Source organism: Vitis riparia, chromosome 13 (assembly GCF_004353265.1).
Source record: "Vitis riparia cultivar Riparia Gloire de Montpellier isolate 1030 chromosome 13, EGFV_Vit.rip_1.0, whole genome shotgun sequence".
Taxonomy (NCBI): Eukaryota; Viridiplantae; Streptophyta; class Magnoliopsida; order Vitales; family Vitaceae; genus Vitis; species Vitis riparia.
The window spans coordinates 28,696,805-28,713,360 of NC_048443.1; the positions used below are offsets into that span (position 1 = coordinate 28,696,805).

General features: G+C 30.3%; 3 protein-coding genes across 3 annotated transcripts; all 3 read left to right on the forward strand.

The window, feature by feature from the left end:
- The first annotated feature begins 6,033 nt into the window (after positions 1-6,033).
- Positions 6,034-6,765, forward strand: LOC117928510 (protein ZW2-like). The gene has a single exon (XM_034848386.1). It carries the CDS (start codon positions 6,034-6,036, stop codon positions 6,763-6,765), a length of 732 nt encoding a protein of 243 aa, XP_034704277.1.
- Positions 6,766-8,293: 1,528 nt separating this feature from the next.
- On the forward strand, positions 8,294-9,088 carry LOC117928511 (protein ZW2-like). Its single transcript, XM_034848387.1, has one exon. It carries the CDS (start codon positions 8,294-8,296, stop codon positions 9,086-9,088), a length of 795 nt encoding a protein of 264 aa, XP_034704278.1.
- A 1,540-nt stretch (positions 9,089-10,628) lies between these two features.
- On the forward strand, positions 10,629-11,285 carry LOC117928512 (protein ZW2-like). Its single transcript, XM_034848388.1, has one exon. The coding sequence runs from the start codon at positions 10,629-10,631 to the stop codon at positions 11,283-11,285; it is 657 nt and encodes a 218-aa protein (XP_034704279.1).
- Positions 11,286-16,556: the final 5,271 nt, after the last annotated feature.

Consider the following 16,556-nt stretch of genomic DNA (forward strand, 5'->3'; position numbering starts at 1 on the left):
AGAATAAAAATCTATATCCAAGAAAAGTGTCCAAATGGACCTTTAGTATTTGTTTATATACCTGATATTAAGAAGCAAAAAAATGTTTCTAAATTTAATAAAAGTTTTTGTATGTATTTAACTAATTTATTAAAAAAAACTTATGATTTAAAAAAATTGAAAAAAGTTGGAAAAAAAATGCTACTCATCAAAATTCTATTTTAATTTACACAAAAAATTATTTTATATTTAATAAAAATTTAAAGTATCAATATTATTCTTTAAAAATTACAACTTCCACTTTAGTTTAATTAAAAAAAAACAATTGTATCCCAAATGGGCTCTTACCATCTTTAGAGATATTCAAGAAATATTGGACAAAGACACCAATAATTTTTTTTTTTTTTTTTTTTTTGTAATTATTAGGTTGAGGATGAGTTAATTCCTAAGGAGACATATGTGATGTATGATATGGAGGGTAGGGGTAGGGTTAAGCTGCAATATCAAAGTCCAAAAGTGTTAATATGAATCAATCATCCATCTAATCTTGCTTTGACCTTCATGTTTTGTTTAAGCCCAAAGAAATCACTAATAAGATTTGCTATAAACCTACCCAATACATGGGTCGCACTCAAAATTACAATTCTCAACCATAACATTACAACAAAAGTAATAATTTCTACTCCTGCTTTTTTTTAGTTGTTTTTAAAGTAGAAGGTAGAACTAACCTCTTCTTTTTTTTTTTTTCTTTTTTCTTTTTTGAATATTTTTTCTTTTTTCCTATGACCATATGATATTTCTGTATCCCAACAACCACAGAGGAGCAGTTGGTGCATTATTAAGGCAAAAAACCTAATGATTTTGGAGGCCAGCAGTAAAATCCAAATTATGAGTAACTTTATGTTTGAGAAAAGTAAGGGCTAAGGAAGCCCTCTTTTTCTTTTTTTCTTTTTATTTTTATTGGAATTTTGTTCTCAATGTAGAGTTGCTATACCAACATTTTGGTTTGTGTACTTGTTCACTTCACTTGTTTTGGATGTCAGTTTGATGGTTGAGATGTCCCTTTTTTTCAAAGCTAAGGCAGCCTTCACAAAGAATTCAAAGCCCTGGGGTAACTCTCACCATCATTACAAGAGTGCGTCTGCTCGAGGAAAACAATTTTTCTGGTCATATATATATATATATATAGCCTTCAACAAAGAATTCAAAGCCCTGGGGTAACTTTCATCATCATTACAAGACTGCTTCTGCTTGAGGAAAACAATTATTCTGGTTATATATATATATATATATATATGAGAGAGAGAATGTAGAAAAATGAAGCTATAAAATCAGCTAAAGGGTTCTTCAAATACACATGTTTCACTCGTACATCTTGGTGGAAATTTTGAGGGAGAGAAAATGGTGAGAAAAAATGAATAAAAATAAAAAATAGATTTAAAATTAATAAATTATTTTTATATATTTTTTTAAAATTTATTTACTTATTTTTTTTATTACATAAAAATTAAATAGTTCAAAAATATATAAAATTTTAACTAATTTTATTTTCATTTGTATTTTATATAGTAAAACCAAATATAAGAAGAAGACCATTTTTCTTAATCTATTTTTAAATTTTTTTCAATAACCAAATATAGTACTAGAGTTCTTGATTTTTCTTAACCTGTGATGCATCTTATGCTAGGCTTTAAATTGGAGATTTGGAAATAAGGTTGTAAAATTAATTTTCATAGAAATGACTAAGGATTAAGAGGGATTCTTTTGGATCATGGAAAAATCTCGAACCATATTAGGCACAATCTTGACACCTATTGTAATGATAAATGATCTCTCTCATCATGATTGAATTTAAGTTTAATTTTATTGGGTTCAAATTAATCTTTTCATTGTAAACTTTTAAGCAGAAATAGAAATTTTACTTTAATAATTAAGATAATAATTTAAAGATTGAAACCTTGACTCTTTATTTAACTTTTTATTTTTATTTTTTTTATTTTTATGTCAATCATAGAACAAAACAAATTATAATTTGGATGGGTTTATACTTATCAAAACTTAATCAAATTTGTTTACTTAGTATTATCCAGGGATATTAATTAGCCAAGTAGGACTAACACTTGCCAAAATTGAAAAATGGAATTTTGGAATTAGTTTCAACCATTTTATTCACAAAATTTTGAACAATAAATGAGGTTGAGCCGTTTATCAAATATTGATCATCAAAGTTTGAACTTTTTGTTGATTAATTACTCATGATATAAGAAATAGTATCCATAATCTATAGCATTAATGTATACCTACTTGATAGTATTATTGTATGTTGTTGATCTTAAGATGTTTGAAAATTAATGTTGATTGTTGAAATTCAATAATTAAGATATGATTTTTAAATCTTTCTAGACCCCTCTTTTTGAACTAAGAGACACTTGTTTTCATTTTATTTTATTTTGCTTTTCCTATCACCACTTACTAAACACCTGAGAGTGAGTTGAACATTTTATTTGGGAGTGGGGGACGCTTTTCATAGGTGAGCAAGCTGCATGGGACGTGTGACAAAGGCATGACCACCTTGCCATGGTGGTGGTTGAGGGAGTCATACTTTTTTTTTGGTTGAGCAAAGAGTAGTAGAGTAGTTGAGGGAGAGTTAGAGGGCTTTTTTTTGGTTGAGCAAGGAGCGGTAGAGTAGTTGAGGGAGAGTTGGGGGTTGGAATAAAAGGTTTTGGGTAGCAGGTGAGTGGTTTGCCAGTTTTTGCCCAAGTGTGATCCGAACATGCTTCATATTTTCTCATTTCACAATGTTCTATCTGACCTCCTGTTGATTTTTGATGCCTGAATGTGGACGTTAGATGTTGTGTGTGTTTGTAGAATATGAGACCATTTTTATGCATTTTATGTGGGTTTAGCAGTTTTGTCTCTTTTGTATATGCTCTGTTTTGTTTTTTTTTTCTTTACTTTCTTATGTGTTCTCTGTTTTGATGTGCTTGGGGTGTCGAGTGTCTCATTTGAACTGACCATCTTAGTGAGGGTGCTTCTGAGAAGGTCTCATGTGAGTCACTTTGGATCTAGTGGGAACTCTCAGGATGTCTGGACAAATGATCATTTATGCACGTCTAGCTTCATTAGAGCCAAACAGACATCTTTGCTGCACAAAGGGATGTTTGGACAGATGATTCAGACATGCTCTCTTCCCCACACAGAAGGATGTCCGGACAAATGATCATTTATGCATGTCTAGCTTCACTAGAGCCAGACAGACATCTTTGCTGCACAAAAGGATGTTCGGACAGATGATCATTTATGTTCGTCTAGCTTCACTAGGGCTAGGCAAACGTCTTTGTTGTACAGAAGAATGTCTAGATAGATGATCATTTATGCTCGTTTAACTTCACTAAAGCCAAACAGATGTCTTTATTGCACAGAAGGATGCTCGGATGATCCAAGTCTGCTCTCTTCCCTACACTGAAGTATGTTCAGACATGTGGTCTGGGCACGCCTTTCCAAAGCTTAAGTCAGAAATCAACGAGGATGAGTTCAATGAAGTTGATAAAACTGGATATTGGGCTTTGGTGGAGGTCCTACATATGAATTTTCTCTTTTGATTGTCAACTGCTATACTTAATGAATATTGTCTGATTTTTGTCTTACTCTTTGAAATGCATGTGTTAATTTTATCATTATGAGCTAACCTTATTTCCATGATAGCACGTTCTTATTTGTTAGCAAGGTACGCTCTCACTCCTACTTAATTTATTTATTTATTCTTATGCTCAATTTGTTTTATTATTTGATCATTTTATTGGTATTCATTGATTTCCTCATCAATTGTCACACTCGCTTCACCTAATTTAGTAGAAACCCATTTTTAAGGATTTAAAGGGGTGTTAAAGTCTTTCGTCGTACCTTCCTGATAAGTAATCTGATCATCGGATTCGTCTCTATTTTTATAGATTTTTTTTTTTTCAAATAAGGAGTCACACTTAAGATTTTCTTTCTTATTTTGTTTTCCCTTAAAAATAAAACAAAAATAATTGGAGATTCCAAGTTTTTTTTAAAGAAAAAAAATTATAATTTTTATCAAATAAATAAAAAGTGAGTTTTACCATCAAATGGAAACACATCGAACGAAATATGGGGTCCACACTTTCCAATTAAAAATTTAGGAGTACGATACTTTAAAAAAATTATAAAACAAATGTGTAACGATGGATAACCAATTTTCTTAAAGATGTCATATAATTTTCTTGTTTTGATATGTTGAGCACTATATAATGAATATAATATATGTAATAAGTCAAAGTTAGATAGCAAAAGACACTTTCTATTTCTAGGCTGGAACCATAGCCAAGTGACAAAGGCTAGAGTCTACTCCACTCCTCTTTGTCCTGCACTATATTGTTGTTTTTGAACCTTGGAAAACATCCATTCCCTTCAGACTTCCCGCCCCTCTTCCCAAAGGTATGATTATCCTCCTTATCACGGCTATGTTTTATGTTTGTTACATAAAATTTAAAGGAAAATGTAAGAAAAATAAAATAAAAATAAAGAAAAAGTGAAAGAAAATAAAAAAATAGATTAAAAGTTGATAATTTTTTTTTTTTTTTTTTACTTCAAACTCATTTTATTTATTTTAACTCATCAATATAAAGATTAAATAATTTAAAAATATATAAGTTTTTAATTATTTTTAATTATATTTTATTTTCTTTGATATTTTTCATAGGACAACCAAATATGAAAAAATCATTTTCCTTTACATTTTTTTTCTTTCCTTAGTATTTTTCGAGAACCAAACATAACCTACATGTTTGAAATTCTAAAATGGTTTTAGCATCTCTTATAAGTCAAAATTTAAAGGAGTCGAGTTGAGTCTTCACCATTGCAATAATATAAACTCATAAGTTGTTAATGATAAATTTATATACAAGTAAATGAAACTTAGGCGATTTTTGTATATATTATCAAAAACATTTTCTTCAATGCATGGCTTAGAATAGCCCAAGAATAGCACATTGGGCTGGGCCTTTGTCAAATATTGAATTGAAGACCCAATCCTCATGGGCTCTGACAAATATTTGATTCTTGACTTTTCCAAGTTGTAAGAAGCATAGTGCCTAAAGAGGTGTGTGACAGAGATACAGAGACATTTGACCCTTGGGGAAGGGTGCAGTCACCTTGGTTTTGGCACACACAATGCATGGATTTCCACCCTTTGTGGCAACATACAACATACCCACCTCAGGTGATGCACATCCATTTCACTGCTACCCTTCACATTCTCCCATGACCCAACAGGTAGAAACAAATTAACCAGCCACAGCGTGGAAGTGCTTTCTCTGAAAACGCTTTTTAAAAAAATTATCTATTAATTGCTTCTAAAAAATGTTATAAATAATTTTAATTTTTTCTAAAATTGCATTTTAAATTTTACAAAATATTAAATTTTTTTATAAAAAAAAAACATATTTTATACTTTAAGTGATTTTTAAAATTATTGTCAAATTAATTATAGAAGTGTATTTGACAATAATATTTTTATTAATTAAAAATATTTTTAATAAAAATGTCTTTTTTAAAAGAGTTATCTATCAATTATTTTTCTAATAAGTACTATAAATAATTTTTTAACTTTTTAATTTTTTTCTAAATTTTATAAAAAATGCTAATAAACAGAGTCGAAATTATTTGTGTTGGCCAGACTATGATGAGTGTTTTATAATGGTTTTATTGAAAGTATTTTTGGTGGAAATGAATTTTTAAAAAATGGTTTTTAGGTCCCTCTTCAAAAAGCGTTGCAAATGATTTTTCAATTTTCAAAAGTATTTTTAAAAAAAAATTCTAATAATTGATTTTTCTTTGAAAACATCTTTAATAGTTGGAAGTGATTTCTAGAAACGCTTTAAAACGCACTTTACGTCAGTTTAATGTTGGATGATTTCATATATCCCACCTGAAGAATTTCCCACACTTCATCTCCCTATATAAAAGCAGGTATATATCACAGCATCAATATCAGCTTTATAGTTTACATTCTCTGCATCAATGTAATTCAATATGCCTCCAGCAAACAGCAACCCAAACCCAAACACAGAGCCATTTGAGACGTTCTTTCGAGGATGGCTGGTCAGGCAAGAGGAAGTCCGCCAGCTACTCCTCCAAGCAACTACTGAGCGCGACTGCGACAAGGCAAGAGAAGACGAGGAGGCAAGGCTGCAAGGGCTGATAGGGAGAGTGGTGGCGCACTATGCTGAGTACTACAAAGCGAAGCTGAGAGTGGTGAGAGAGGACGCGCTGATCATATTCGAACCACCATGGTTCACTCTCTTCGAGCGAAACCTACTTTGGATCGGTGGGTTCAAGCCAGGGCTCGCGCTTCGGCTGGTGAGGAACTATGTAACGAACCTGACGGAGGAGCAGACGCGGATGATGGAGGATGTGAGGACGGAGATGGCGGAGGAGGAGAGGGAACTGGCTGCGGAGCTGGAGAAGGTGAAGACGGGGCCCACAATGATATCGCTGGTGGAGATGGCGACAAGGGGGAGAGAGCGGTCGAATGGAGAAAGGGATGAGGTGGATGAGCAAATTGAGATAGTGAAGTTAGCAGTGGAGACGCTTGTGGAGTGTGCTGATTATCTGAGATGCAAAACTGCCCTTAAGATTATGGACATACTCAACCCTTCTCAGAATTTGAAGTTCTTGCTGGCCATAACTCAGCTTCAGCTCCGAGTTTGCAACTGGGGATTGCAGAGAGAAGCTGAGAGCCGCAATGACAATGGGCGCCACTAGAGATGCCTTCAACTTCATCCTAAGGTATTATGGAACTACAGGAAAACCCTCTAAAATATTAATCTTGGGAAGAAGAAAAATTATAATGTTAGCATAATTAGAGCCCATCTCAGAGTTAATTTAGGAAGTACTTTTAGATTGTGTTTTGAAGTGATTTTAGAAAGTGCTTTCAAAATTTTTATTTTTTAAAGTAGTAGAAAAAATAAAATCAATTTTTAAAATTATTATTAAATGCATTTCTAATTTAAAAAGTGTTTTTGAAAAAAAAAATGTTTGAAAAAATTTAGAAAATATTTTTAAAATTTTGAAAAATCACTTATAATATTTTAGACTAAATCAATATCAATTATTGAAATTAAATAATTAAGATTTGATTTTTAACATTGCAGATTTGCAGGTTCAAATTTTGAAGGTATGGTACCTTCGGAGGTATCATACAATTTTCCCGGAGCAAAAATTTTGGACGCGTGATGCTTTTGGATGTATATGTCATGGGATTTTCCTTAATATTTTATGTTTGAATGATGTAATCTGTATTATAAGTTGTTCAAAATTAGAAGTATTTTCAACTTAACATTCCCTTGTAAGATAAAGTTAGAATTTTAGATTAAGGTAGTTTGAACTTGATCTTCAATAGTTGTGTGATTTAGCATTTGGGTTGGGCCTTTGTCAAAAATTGAACTAAACAAATCCTCTGGATCAATCTTAAATTCTTGATCCAGTTCTGGATTCTTCCAAGTTCTAGGAACCCAATGCCGAAACACTAGTGTGAGAAGGGGGTACAGCCACCTTGGCTTTGGCCTTCTTTGTACATGCACCTCAGTTGCTGTCCATGAATAAAATTTGAGGGACTTCTATCGTGCCAGCGGAAGTTTTGATACCGGTTTGTCGTGTTTTGGCCTAACTTACTTTCAAAAGCAATAAATAAAATGCTAACTAAACTCGCTCATACTATAAAAAAAAATTATGGTAAGAGAAATAGAAATAAAAGAGGGGATGCAATATTTATGAGATTAGAGAGAAACTGACTAACTTCAAGCCGAGATAAAACCAATTCATAATTTTTATAGGATAAAGTTCCTAATATATAATAATTAGACTTTTAGAATATGTTTCATAGTAATTTTAAAAAGTGTTTTTAGAATTTTTAATGCTTGAAAGATAAAAAATTTTAAGTGTTAAAAATACCATAAATACTTTATAAAATCCCTATCAAATGCACTTTTATTTATAGGATTCCAAATATCGACAAAAGCAATTCATAATCCTTATCGGACAAGGACTCCTAATATACAACAACTGGACTTATTAATGGAACTCTAAACATCAACAAAACCAATTCATAATGCAAGAACTCTTAACATGCAATTATGATATCATAATCCTAATGGGATGAGTATTCTTAAATATATCAAACTCTTAATTGACTCAAAAACCAAACCTTTCCCTGGTTTAATTTCCCTATATATATAGCATCAATAATATCAGCTTTTGCATTCACTTTCTCTTCTTTGTATTGTAACTCAACATGCCTCCAGCAAACAACAACCCAAACTCAGAGCCATTTGAGATCTTCTTCCGAGGATGGCTGGTAAGGCACGAGGAAGTCCGCCTGCTACTCCAGCAAGCAGATGAGCGCGACTGGGACGAGACAAGAGAAGACGAGGAGGCGAGGGTGCAAGAACTGATAGGAAGGGTGGTGGCACACTACGCGGAGTACTATAAAGCCAAGCAGAGAGTGGTGCGAGAGGACGTGATGACCTTGTTCGAACCACCGTGGTTGACTCCTTTCGAGCGAAGCCTACTTTGGATTGCTGGGTTCATGCCAGGGTTCGCGTTTCGGCTGGTGATGAACTATGTAAAGGACCTGAACGGGGAGCAGACGCGGATGGTGGAGCAGCTGAAGACGGAGACGGCGGCAGAGGAGATAGACCTGACGGCGGAGCTAGTGAAGGTGAAGAGGAGTCCGACAATGATATCGCTGGTGGAGATGGCGACAAGGGGGAGAGAGTGGGCGGATGGGGAAAGGGATGCGGTGAAGGAGCAAATTGAGATGGTGAAGTTAGCAATGGAGATGCTGGTGGAGTGTGCTGATTGTCTGAGATACAAAACTGCTCTTAAAATCATGGAGATACTCAACCCATCTCAGAATGTGAAGTTCTTGCTGGCCATAACTGGGCTTCAGCTCCGAGTTCGCAACTGGGGCTTGCAGAGAGAAGCCGAGAGCCGCAATGACAACGGCCCCACTAGAGAGGCCTTCAATTTCATCTTCATCCTTTGGTACCGTGTAACTTTGTCACTATATATACCTATCATAGTATAGAATTAGTTAGCACAAGGCAAAAGATAACCCATCGGGAAGTTTAATTTACTGAATGATTTTCAACTGTTTCTTCTTTTTCCATGATCATGACTCCTCTCTTTTAATTCATGAAAGGATCCTTGCCCTGCATCTTTCCGTTGAACCCTTTTTCCATTTTTAACAAAATCAAAATTGTTTTTTTAAAAGAATTGTAATCTCAAGTTTTCTAATTTAAATTCACAAGCTTATGGCTGACAATTTTTTTAATTGAAGATTTTTTAAATTTTAAAATTAGATAGAACTAAATAAATTATAATTAGATAGAAAGATAATCTAAATTTGATGATCAAAATAGCCTTAATCTGGTTTAATAAAAGGATTTAAATTTGTTGTGTATAGAGTATTTTTACATCTTTATTTTTCATCTTATAATTCATTTTTATATTTTTTTAAGAATTAATTGAGCATTTTTATGGTTAAAAAATTAATATCAAGAATGAATTTGTAATTGAAAAAACTTGATTTTTGGTTTACCAGTGAAAATAAAATAGATTATTGTTAAAATATTAAAAGTACATCTGATAGTGATTTTAAAAAGTATTTCTAAAATAAAAAATTTCAAGTGTTAGATAATATTAAAAACACTTTTTAAAATCATTATCAAAAACATATTAAATGACAAATAAAAAAATTAAATTAATAAAAACTAAGTTCTCTTTTACTTTCATTTTTTTTTCCTTTTTTTCACACATTGAAACTTTTAACTTCGAACTTTTCTCTTAAGAAAATCTTTGTCCACCTTCTTAGGCAAGAAAATTTTATGTATAAAAACATTATTTAAGCATTTTGACGCATGATGTCTAATTATGAGGCTTTTGATTTTTGTTGTTAGATTGGACCAAACCAAAGCCAAAAAAGTCGAATCAAATCCATTGGTTTCTTCTTTAAATTCAATTATTTCAGTTCTTACCGAAGGAAGACTGATTAAATCAAATGATGCACACCTCTGATTAAGCCTCTTAAATACTGTCTGATCTAGTATTAATCAAGTTGACTTAACACTGAAACAAGATTGCCGAACAGAAATTTGGAAAAAATTTCAAACATTTGAATCATCATGGGCTCTGATGAATCTTGAATTTGTGATCCAATTCTAGACTTTTCCAAGTTGTAATACACCAGAGAAAAAACACTCGTCACAGAAAGGTGCAGCCACCTTGGGTTTTGCATACAGGGCAGATGGATCTCCACCCTTGGTGGCCACAAAAAAGACCACCTCTGGTGTTAGAGATGACCACATCCACCCCCTTACCATCCTTCGCATTCTCCCACAATAATCTCTGTCTTTACCTTCCACGCCGCTATGACACCCCGCACAAGCAAACTAATTACTCTCGTCGTGGCTTGGCTACACCGCTTCATCACTTCAAATCATTTCAGCTTTTTATCTTCTCTATACACCTGAGTTCGATGACGGAAACTTTGAGAATTCCCCACATTTCACTTCCCTACATAAATTAAGCATCAATACTCACATTCTCTTCATCATTTGTAACTCAACATGCCTCTAGCAAACAACAACCCTAACCCAAACCCTGAGCCATTTGAGAGGTTCTTTCGAGGATGGCTGGTCAGGCAAGAGGAAGTCCGCCGGCTACTCCACCAAGCAAATGAGTTCCACTGCAACCAGGCAAGAGAAGGCGATGAAGCGAGGCTGCAAGAGCTGATAGGGAGAGTGCTGGCGCACTACGCGGAGTACTACGAAGCCAAGCAGAGAGTGATGCGAGAGGACGTGCTGATCTTGTTCGGACCACCATGGCTCACTCCCTTCGAGCGAAGCCTCCTCTGGATTGGTGGGTTCAAGCCAGGGCTTGCGTTTCGGCTGGTGACAAACTATATCACGAACCTGACGGAGCAGCAGAAGCAAAGGATGGAGCATCTGAGGGCGGAGACAGCGGAGGAGGAGAGGGAGCTGACGGCGGAGCTGACGGCGGAGCTGGCGAGGATACAGACGAGGCCGACAGTGATATCGCTGGTAGGGATAGCAGCAAGGGGGAGAGAGCGGGTGAATGGAGAAAGAAATATGGTGAATGAGCGAATTGAGATGGTGAAGTTAGCAGTGGAGATGCTGGTGGAGTGTGCTGATTATCTGAGATGCAAAACTGTTCTTAAGATCATAGACATTAGTTCTTTGGTGACCATTGATCGATCCTTTTGAAAGAGTGAAGTTTTTTTGTTTAGTGTTCTAAGAAAGTGAAGTTCTTATTTGATCACTCGCCTATCATGTAAGATGTATAACACTCCATAACTTTGAAATTTTCAGCATAGAAATTGTATCTCACAAACTTGCCTTAAAATTTTCCAATGAACTTACTAATCTCTATTATCATATAGAACTAAATTCATTGATTCACTAAATTAAAGTGAATGGATTGGGACTAGTTAAAAGTTAATCCAGACATAGGCTACAATTCATTGATTCACTAAATTAGTAGTTAACTTGGTAGACTCGCATTTTCTTTTATTTGAAATTCAAAAATCTCTAACTTAACATTCCCATTTGGGATATGATTAGGCTTAACTTGTTTTGAGCTTTGATGTACAAATTTAATTTAGACTCTATTTTGTAATGATTATAAGGAGCGTTTCTAATATTTCTAACACTTAAAAATTTTAATATTTTACATATTAAAAAGACTAAAAACTTTTTTTAAAATCATTATCAAATACACTTTTAATTTTTAAAACTTTAATTCTTTAATTTGGATTTTAGAGCTACAAGCATACAAAGATATTACGATAAGGCAACAGAATTTAATTACAAAAATACTATAGAAACTATGATTATAAGACTTGAAATTAAAGAGATACTTCAGAGACTAATTATGAGATTGAGATTACAAAGCTACATTAATGTAATTGCAAGATTGAAATTATCAATATAATGACTATAATAACAAAGCCAAAAATTGTTATTCAAAAATTGCCTTTAAATTTTTTTGAGCATTTAATGAATTTGTAGTTGTTTAATTTATTTTTTATCTCTATTATCATATGAAACTAAATAAAATTTTAGTTTGAATGAATTGAGTCTCACTAAATATCAATCCAAATATAGAAATAAAGACTATTATTACAAAAGCAAAAACTATGATTTATAACTTCTCAAACTTTTAGATTTATCAATTTTTTTATTCACAAACTTCTCTTATACTTTTTAAATTATATAATGAATTTATATCTTCTATGATAATTTTTTTTCTATTGTACAATGAGTTTTTTTTTTTGTTGCTAAATTCATTCTTGTCTCTGTATATTGTTAATGTGTTATATAAAACTAAATAAAATTATGATTTGAATGCCCTGGGTCCAAAAGTCCATTCAAATTAGTGGACTGCTAAGATCTTTTATACAAAGTTTAAATCTTTTTCATCTCCAACTTAATATCCCCATTAGAAATAGAGTCACACTTAGATTATGGTAATTTGAAACTAATGGAACTAGGCTTTAATTGTTATATGATTAAGCATTAAGATAGTAGAAAATGGATGAGATTATGACTATATACTTGTCTAAATCAAGTCAAAGTTTTTATGTCTTTTATCAAGATCTAAACAGATAACAAGAAAACACAATTCATCAAAGAACCTAGTTTCTTTATATGATAAAGTTTATAAAGTTTTTATTTTTATTTTTTAGAGAAAGAAACCACAAAGTAAATATCTATATATTCGAATGAAAAATAAATCATAATAATCTTTAAAACTAAAATTTATAATATTTTTAGGAAATATGACCTTCTAGACTCTATATTCCAAGTACCTTTTTGAACTAAATAATTTGTTGTTCTACATCCATGATTTCTATTTAATTTATTTAATCTCTTTGTACTATCTTTATCTCTATAAAAATTTTAATTTAAAGATGGTGGAATTTTCCCTTCTTGAATCCTTAAATTTTTAATTTTCCTTGAGAAACTCTAATTTACTAGAACAAATTTTTTTTAAAAAAATTATAATATCTAATTTAAAATCACAAGCTTATTAACAATCTATGTTAAATAATTTAAAGGATTTTCAAAAGTTTATACTAAGTAGTATTAGAGCTTATAGTTCTAAATTGGTGGTTTCTTTATTGTAGATTTTTTATATTTTAAAATTAGGTACAATTAAATAAATCATAATTTGACGGAAATAAAATCCAAATTTGAATGGATCATATTTCTTATCTCCCACTTCCTTCTTGGTTAGGTCTCCTTTTAACATAGTTTATATTTTATTAAATGACCAAAATACCCTCGATTTGTATTAAAAGAATTTATTATGTATTTGAAGGTTCAGAAAAGGAAGAAATAAAAGATAATTTAATTTATCAATTAAATTTCAAAGAAGTTGTCTCTAGAAAATTTCAAAGCTAATGATATTGTAGGTCCTAAATTTTTTCATTTATTTTTATTTTTTTATTTTTTTAATAGATATATAGAAATAAACAAAATCTTGAAAATTTCTTATTAGAAGTTAAACTCATTTTAATTTCAACTTAAAATCCCCATTTAAGTTACCTTTAGAATTAGATTGAGGTTGTTTGAATAGATGGTATTAGGTTTGATAGTTTCCTAAGATTAAATTGAAATTTCGGTGTTTCCTATTTAGACATGCAAGCACAACAAGAGTGAAAGAATAATTATAATACATAGAAGAGCTAAGAGAAGATGTTTTTCATGGAGGATCTGCACAAAAACGCTAAGAACGCTTGTTTACTTTGGAGTGAAGATGTTGAATGACCTGTTATTAAAATATCTCGATGTTTTAGATTTATCAATCATGACTTATTTTTTTTAATCACCATAACTTTTTTTTATACTTTCTATTTGACTTAGTTCTTTTTTCTTTATACTTTCTATTCAACTTAGTTAATCTCTTCATGCGAAGTTTATCTCTGCAAATTTAATTTAAAGAGCACGAAATTCTCCCCACTTCCCTTTTGATTAAAATCCTTAAATTTTGAGTTTTTACATATTAATCATTTATATTAAATAATTTAAAGGATTATCAAAAGCTTATGTTAAGCATTTTTATAGCAAGTAGTTGCCAATTTTTTCAATTAATAATATTTTAATTTTAAAATTAGATAAAATAAAATAAATCATAATTTGAATGGGTCATCTTTCTCAACTTATCTCCCAATTCTTCGTTAGTTAGGTCTCCTTTTAATATTTCTTTCTCTTTTTTTTCATTTTATTGTGATAATTATTATATTTTAAAATTTTCTCTAAAAAAAAGGATTTACTTTTATGACGAAAATATTATAACTTATAACTTTTCATATTATAGAGTAATATTAGTTATTAAAAACTTGTAATTTTTAAAATTAATTTTTAATCATTTCTAAAATTAAAATTTTGTTTAAGGAGTTGAAATTTTGTTGACAATTTTCACTTAAATATTTTATATGATTAGAAATGTGTTATAAAAAATAAATTAATTAATAAATAAAAATACCTTTTAAAATATAACATATAAAACATTGTTAGAATGCTTTTTCTTTACGAAGAAGACGATAAATATGCTTTTATTAAAATGAGAAAATTTTAAAATTAAAATTTTTATTTATTAAATATGACAAAAAGTAGAAACAAAAAAAAAAGTTTTTATTTTTAAGTAAAAAGAAAATGCAAGTTGGTCAAAATCGCCAGAAAAACACGCTGCCCAAAATATTCCTTGAGTCTCGCGTTCGGGGCCTGCAACAGCAGTGCTGTAACGGACTATTTTAATAGCAAATTTGCCTATTCCCCACGCTTCTGTAAGTGGCTACAGAAATTCATCTTCTCCCTTCCCATGTTTAAAAATGCCAAGGCCCAAGGGGTGTTTTGGTAACTGTATTAGAATTGAGAATTTAAAATGTTTTAAACTTATTTTTTTATATTTTAAAAAGAAATTTTATATATAATATTTTATTTTTAATCAAATTCTCTCTATATATACTTATTTTTTAAAACAAGTCTTGTAAAATAAATAAATAAAAATTAGAAAAAAAAAATTCTCTAAATGAATATAATGTTTTATGTTTTTAAGAAAAAAAACAATTTTTTTTTTTTGTTTTTTTGTTATGAAATGTATTTTTCTTTTAAAAAACATAAAATTATTTTAAAAAATTATTAAAACATATTCCAAACTTTTCTTACGAAAAGTAAATTAAAAAAATGAAGGATAATTCTAATGAATTTGGTATATATATATATATATATATATATATATATATGCTTATATCAAAACATATAAACAATCTAAATAAGTTTATAACAAGTTTATAAATTTCATCGGTTATTATCCAAATTTTAACGACATAGTCATAATAATATTTGTGCTATGTTTATCTCTATAAAAAAATTAATTTAAAGAGGATGAAATTCTCTTTTTCCCCTTTTAACAACAATCCTTAAATTTTGAATTTTCCTTGAAAGATTTTTTACTTAATTTTTTTAAAAAAAATTATATAATCTTAGTTCTCTAATTTTAAATTCACAAGCTTATTAAGAACCTATGTTAAATAATTTAAAGGATTATCAAAGTTGATGCTAAGTATTTTTAGAGCTTATAGTTGTTCACATTGGTGGTTTCTTTATTGTCAATTTTTTATAATTATAAAATTAGATAAATTAAATAAATCATAATGTTATGGAAAGAAAATCAAAATTTGAATGGGTCATATTTCTTATCCCCATGCACTTCTTTCTTGGTGGGTCTCCTTTTTTTAACTTAATTTATATTTTCTTAAATAGCCAAAATACCCTCTATTTATATTAAAAGAATTTATTATGTATCATATATTGAAGGTTTAGATAAGGATGTTTTTAGTATTTTCTTCTCTAAGTAAACATGCATTGTCTCTTTCAATTCTCTCTATTTAATTTTTCTCCCTTTTACTTGAATTAATTTATATACTTTCCCTACTTTCTCTATTAAAATATTTTCTTCTATAATTTTTAAGTTTAAAACTATGAAATGTGTTTTTATTGTCACAACTTAAGAATGTAATTTTAGAATGGTTATCCGTTTTCATTTCAATATTTGTTATTATAACAGGAGTATGAATTAAAAAAGAAAAAAGAAAAAATTGATAATAATATCCTTATATATAGTTTAAAATAATTATTTATTTTTATATTAAAAACATTAATTAATTTTTTTGGTTAAATAATAAGATTAAAAAAATAATATTTACCTAATAAATAAAATTTAATAATAAAAAGTCACATAAGATAATTCTAAATGTTAAGATTTCATATCAATTGAAATCATTTTTTATTTCATATTTATTATCATTTAAGTCCTCCAATGAACATATCAATTTATGGTTGATATTTTAATAGGCAGGCTTCCTCGTACGTCGCTTCATGCTTGATTTTTTCGTCGATTTTTTTGCCTCCAAACCGATATAGCCGATATTACCAATATTTTGTTGAAATTCTCACCGATCGATGATCAAT

Coding starts and splice junctions, on each gene's coding strand:
- LOC117928510 (XM_034848386.1), top strand. CDS start 6,034: ATGCCTCCAGCAAACAGCAACCCAAACCCAAACACAGAGCCATTTGAG.
- LOC117928511 (XM_034848387.1), top strand. CDS start 8,294: ATGCCTCCAGCAAACAACAACCCAAACTCAGAGCCATTTGAGATCTTC.
- LOC117928512 (XM_034848388.1), top strand. CDS start 10,629: ATGCCTCTAGCAAACAACAACCCTAACCCAAACCCTGAGCCATTTGAG.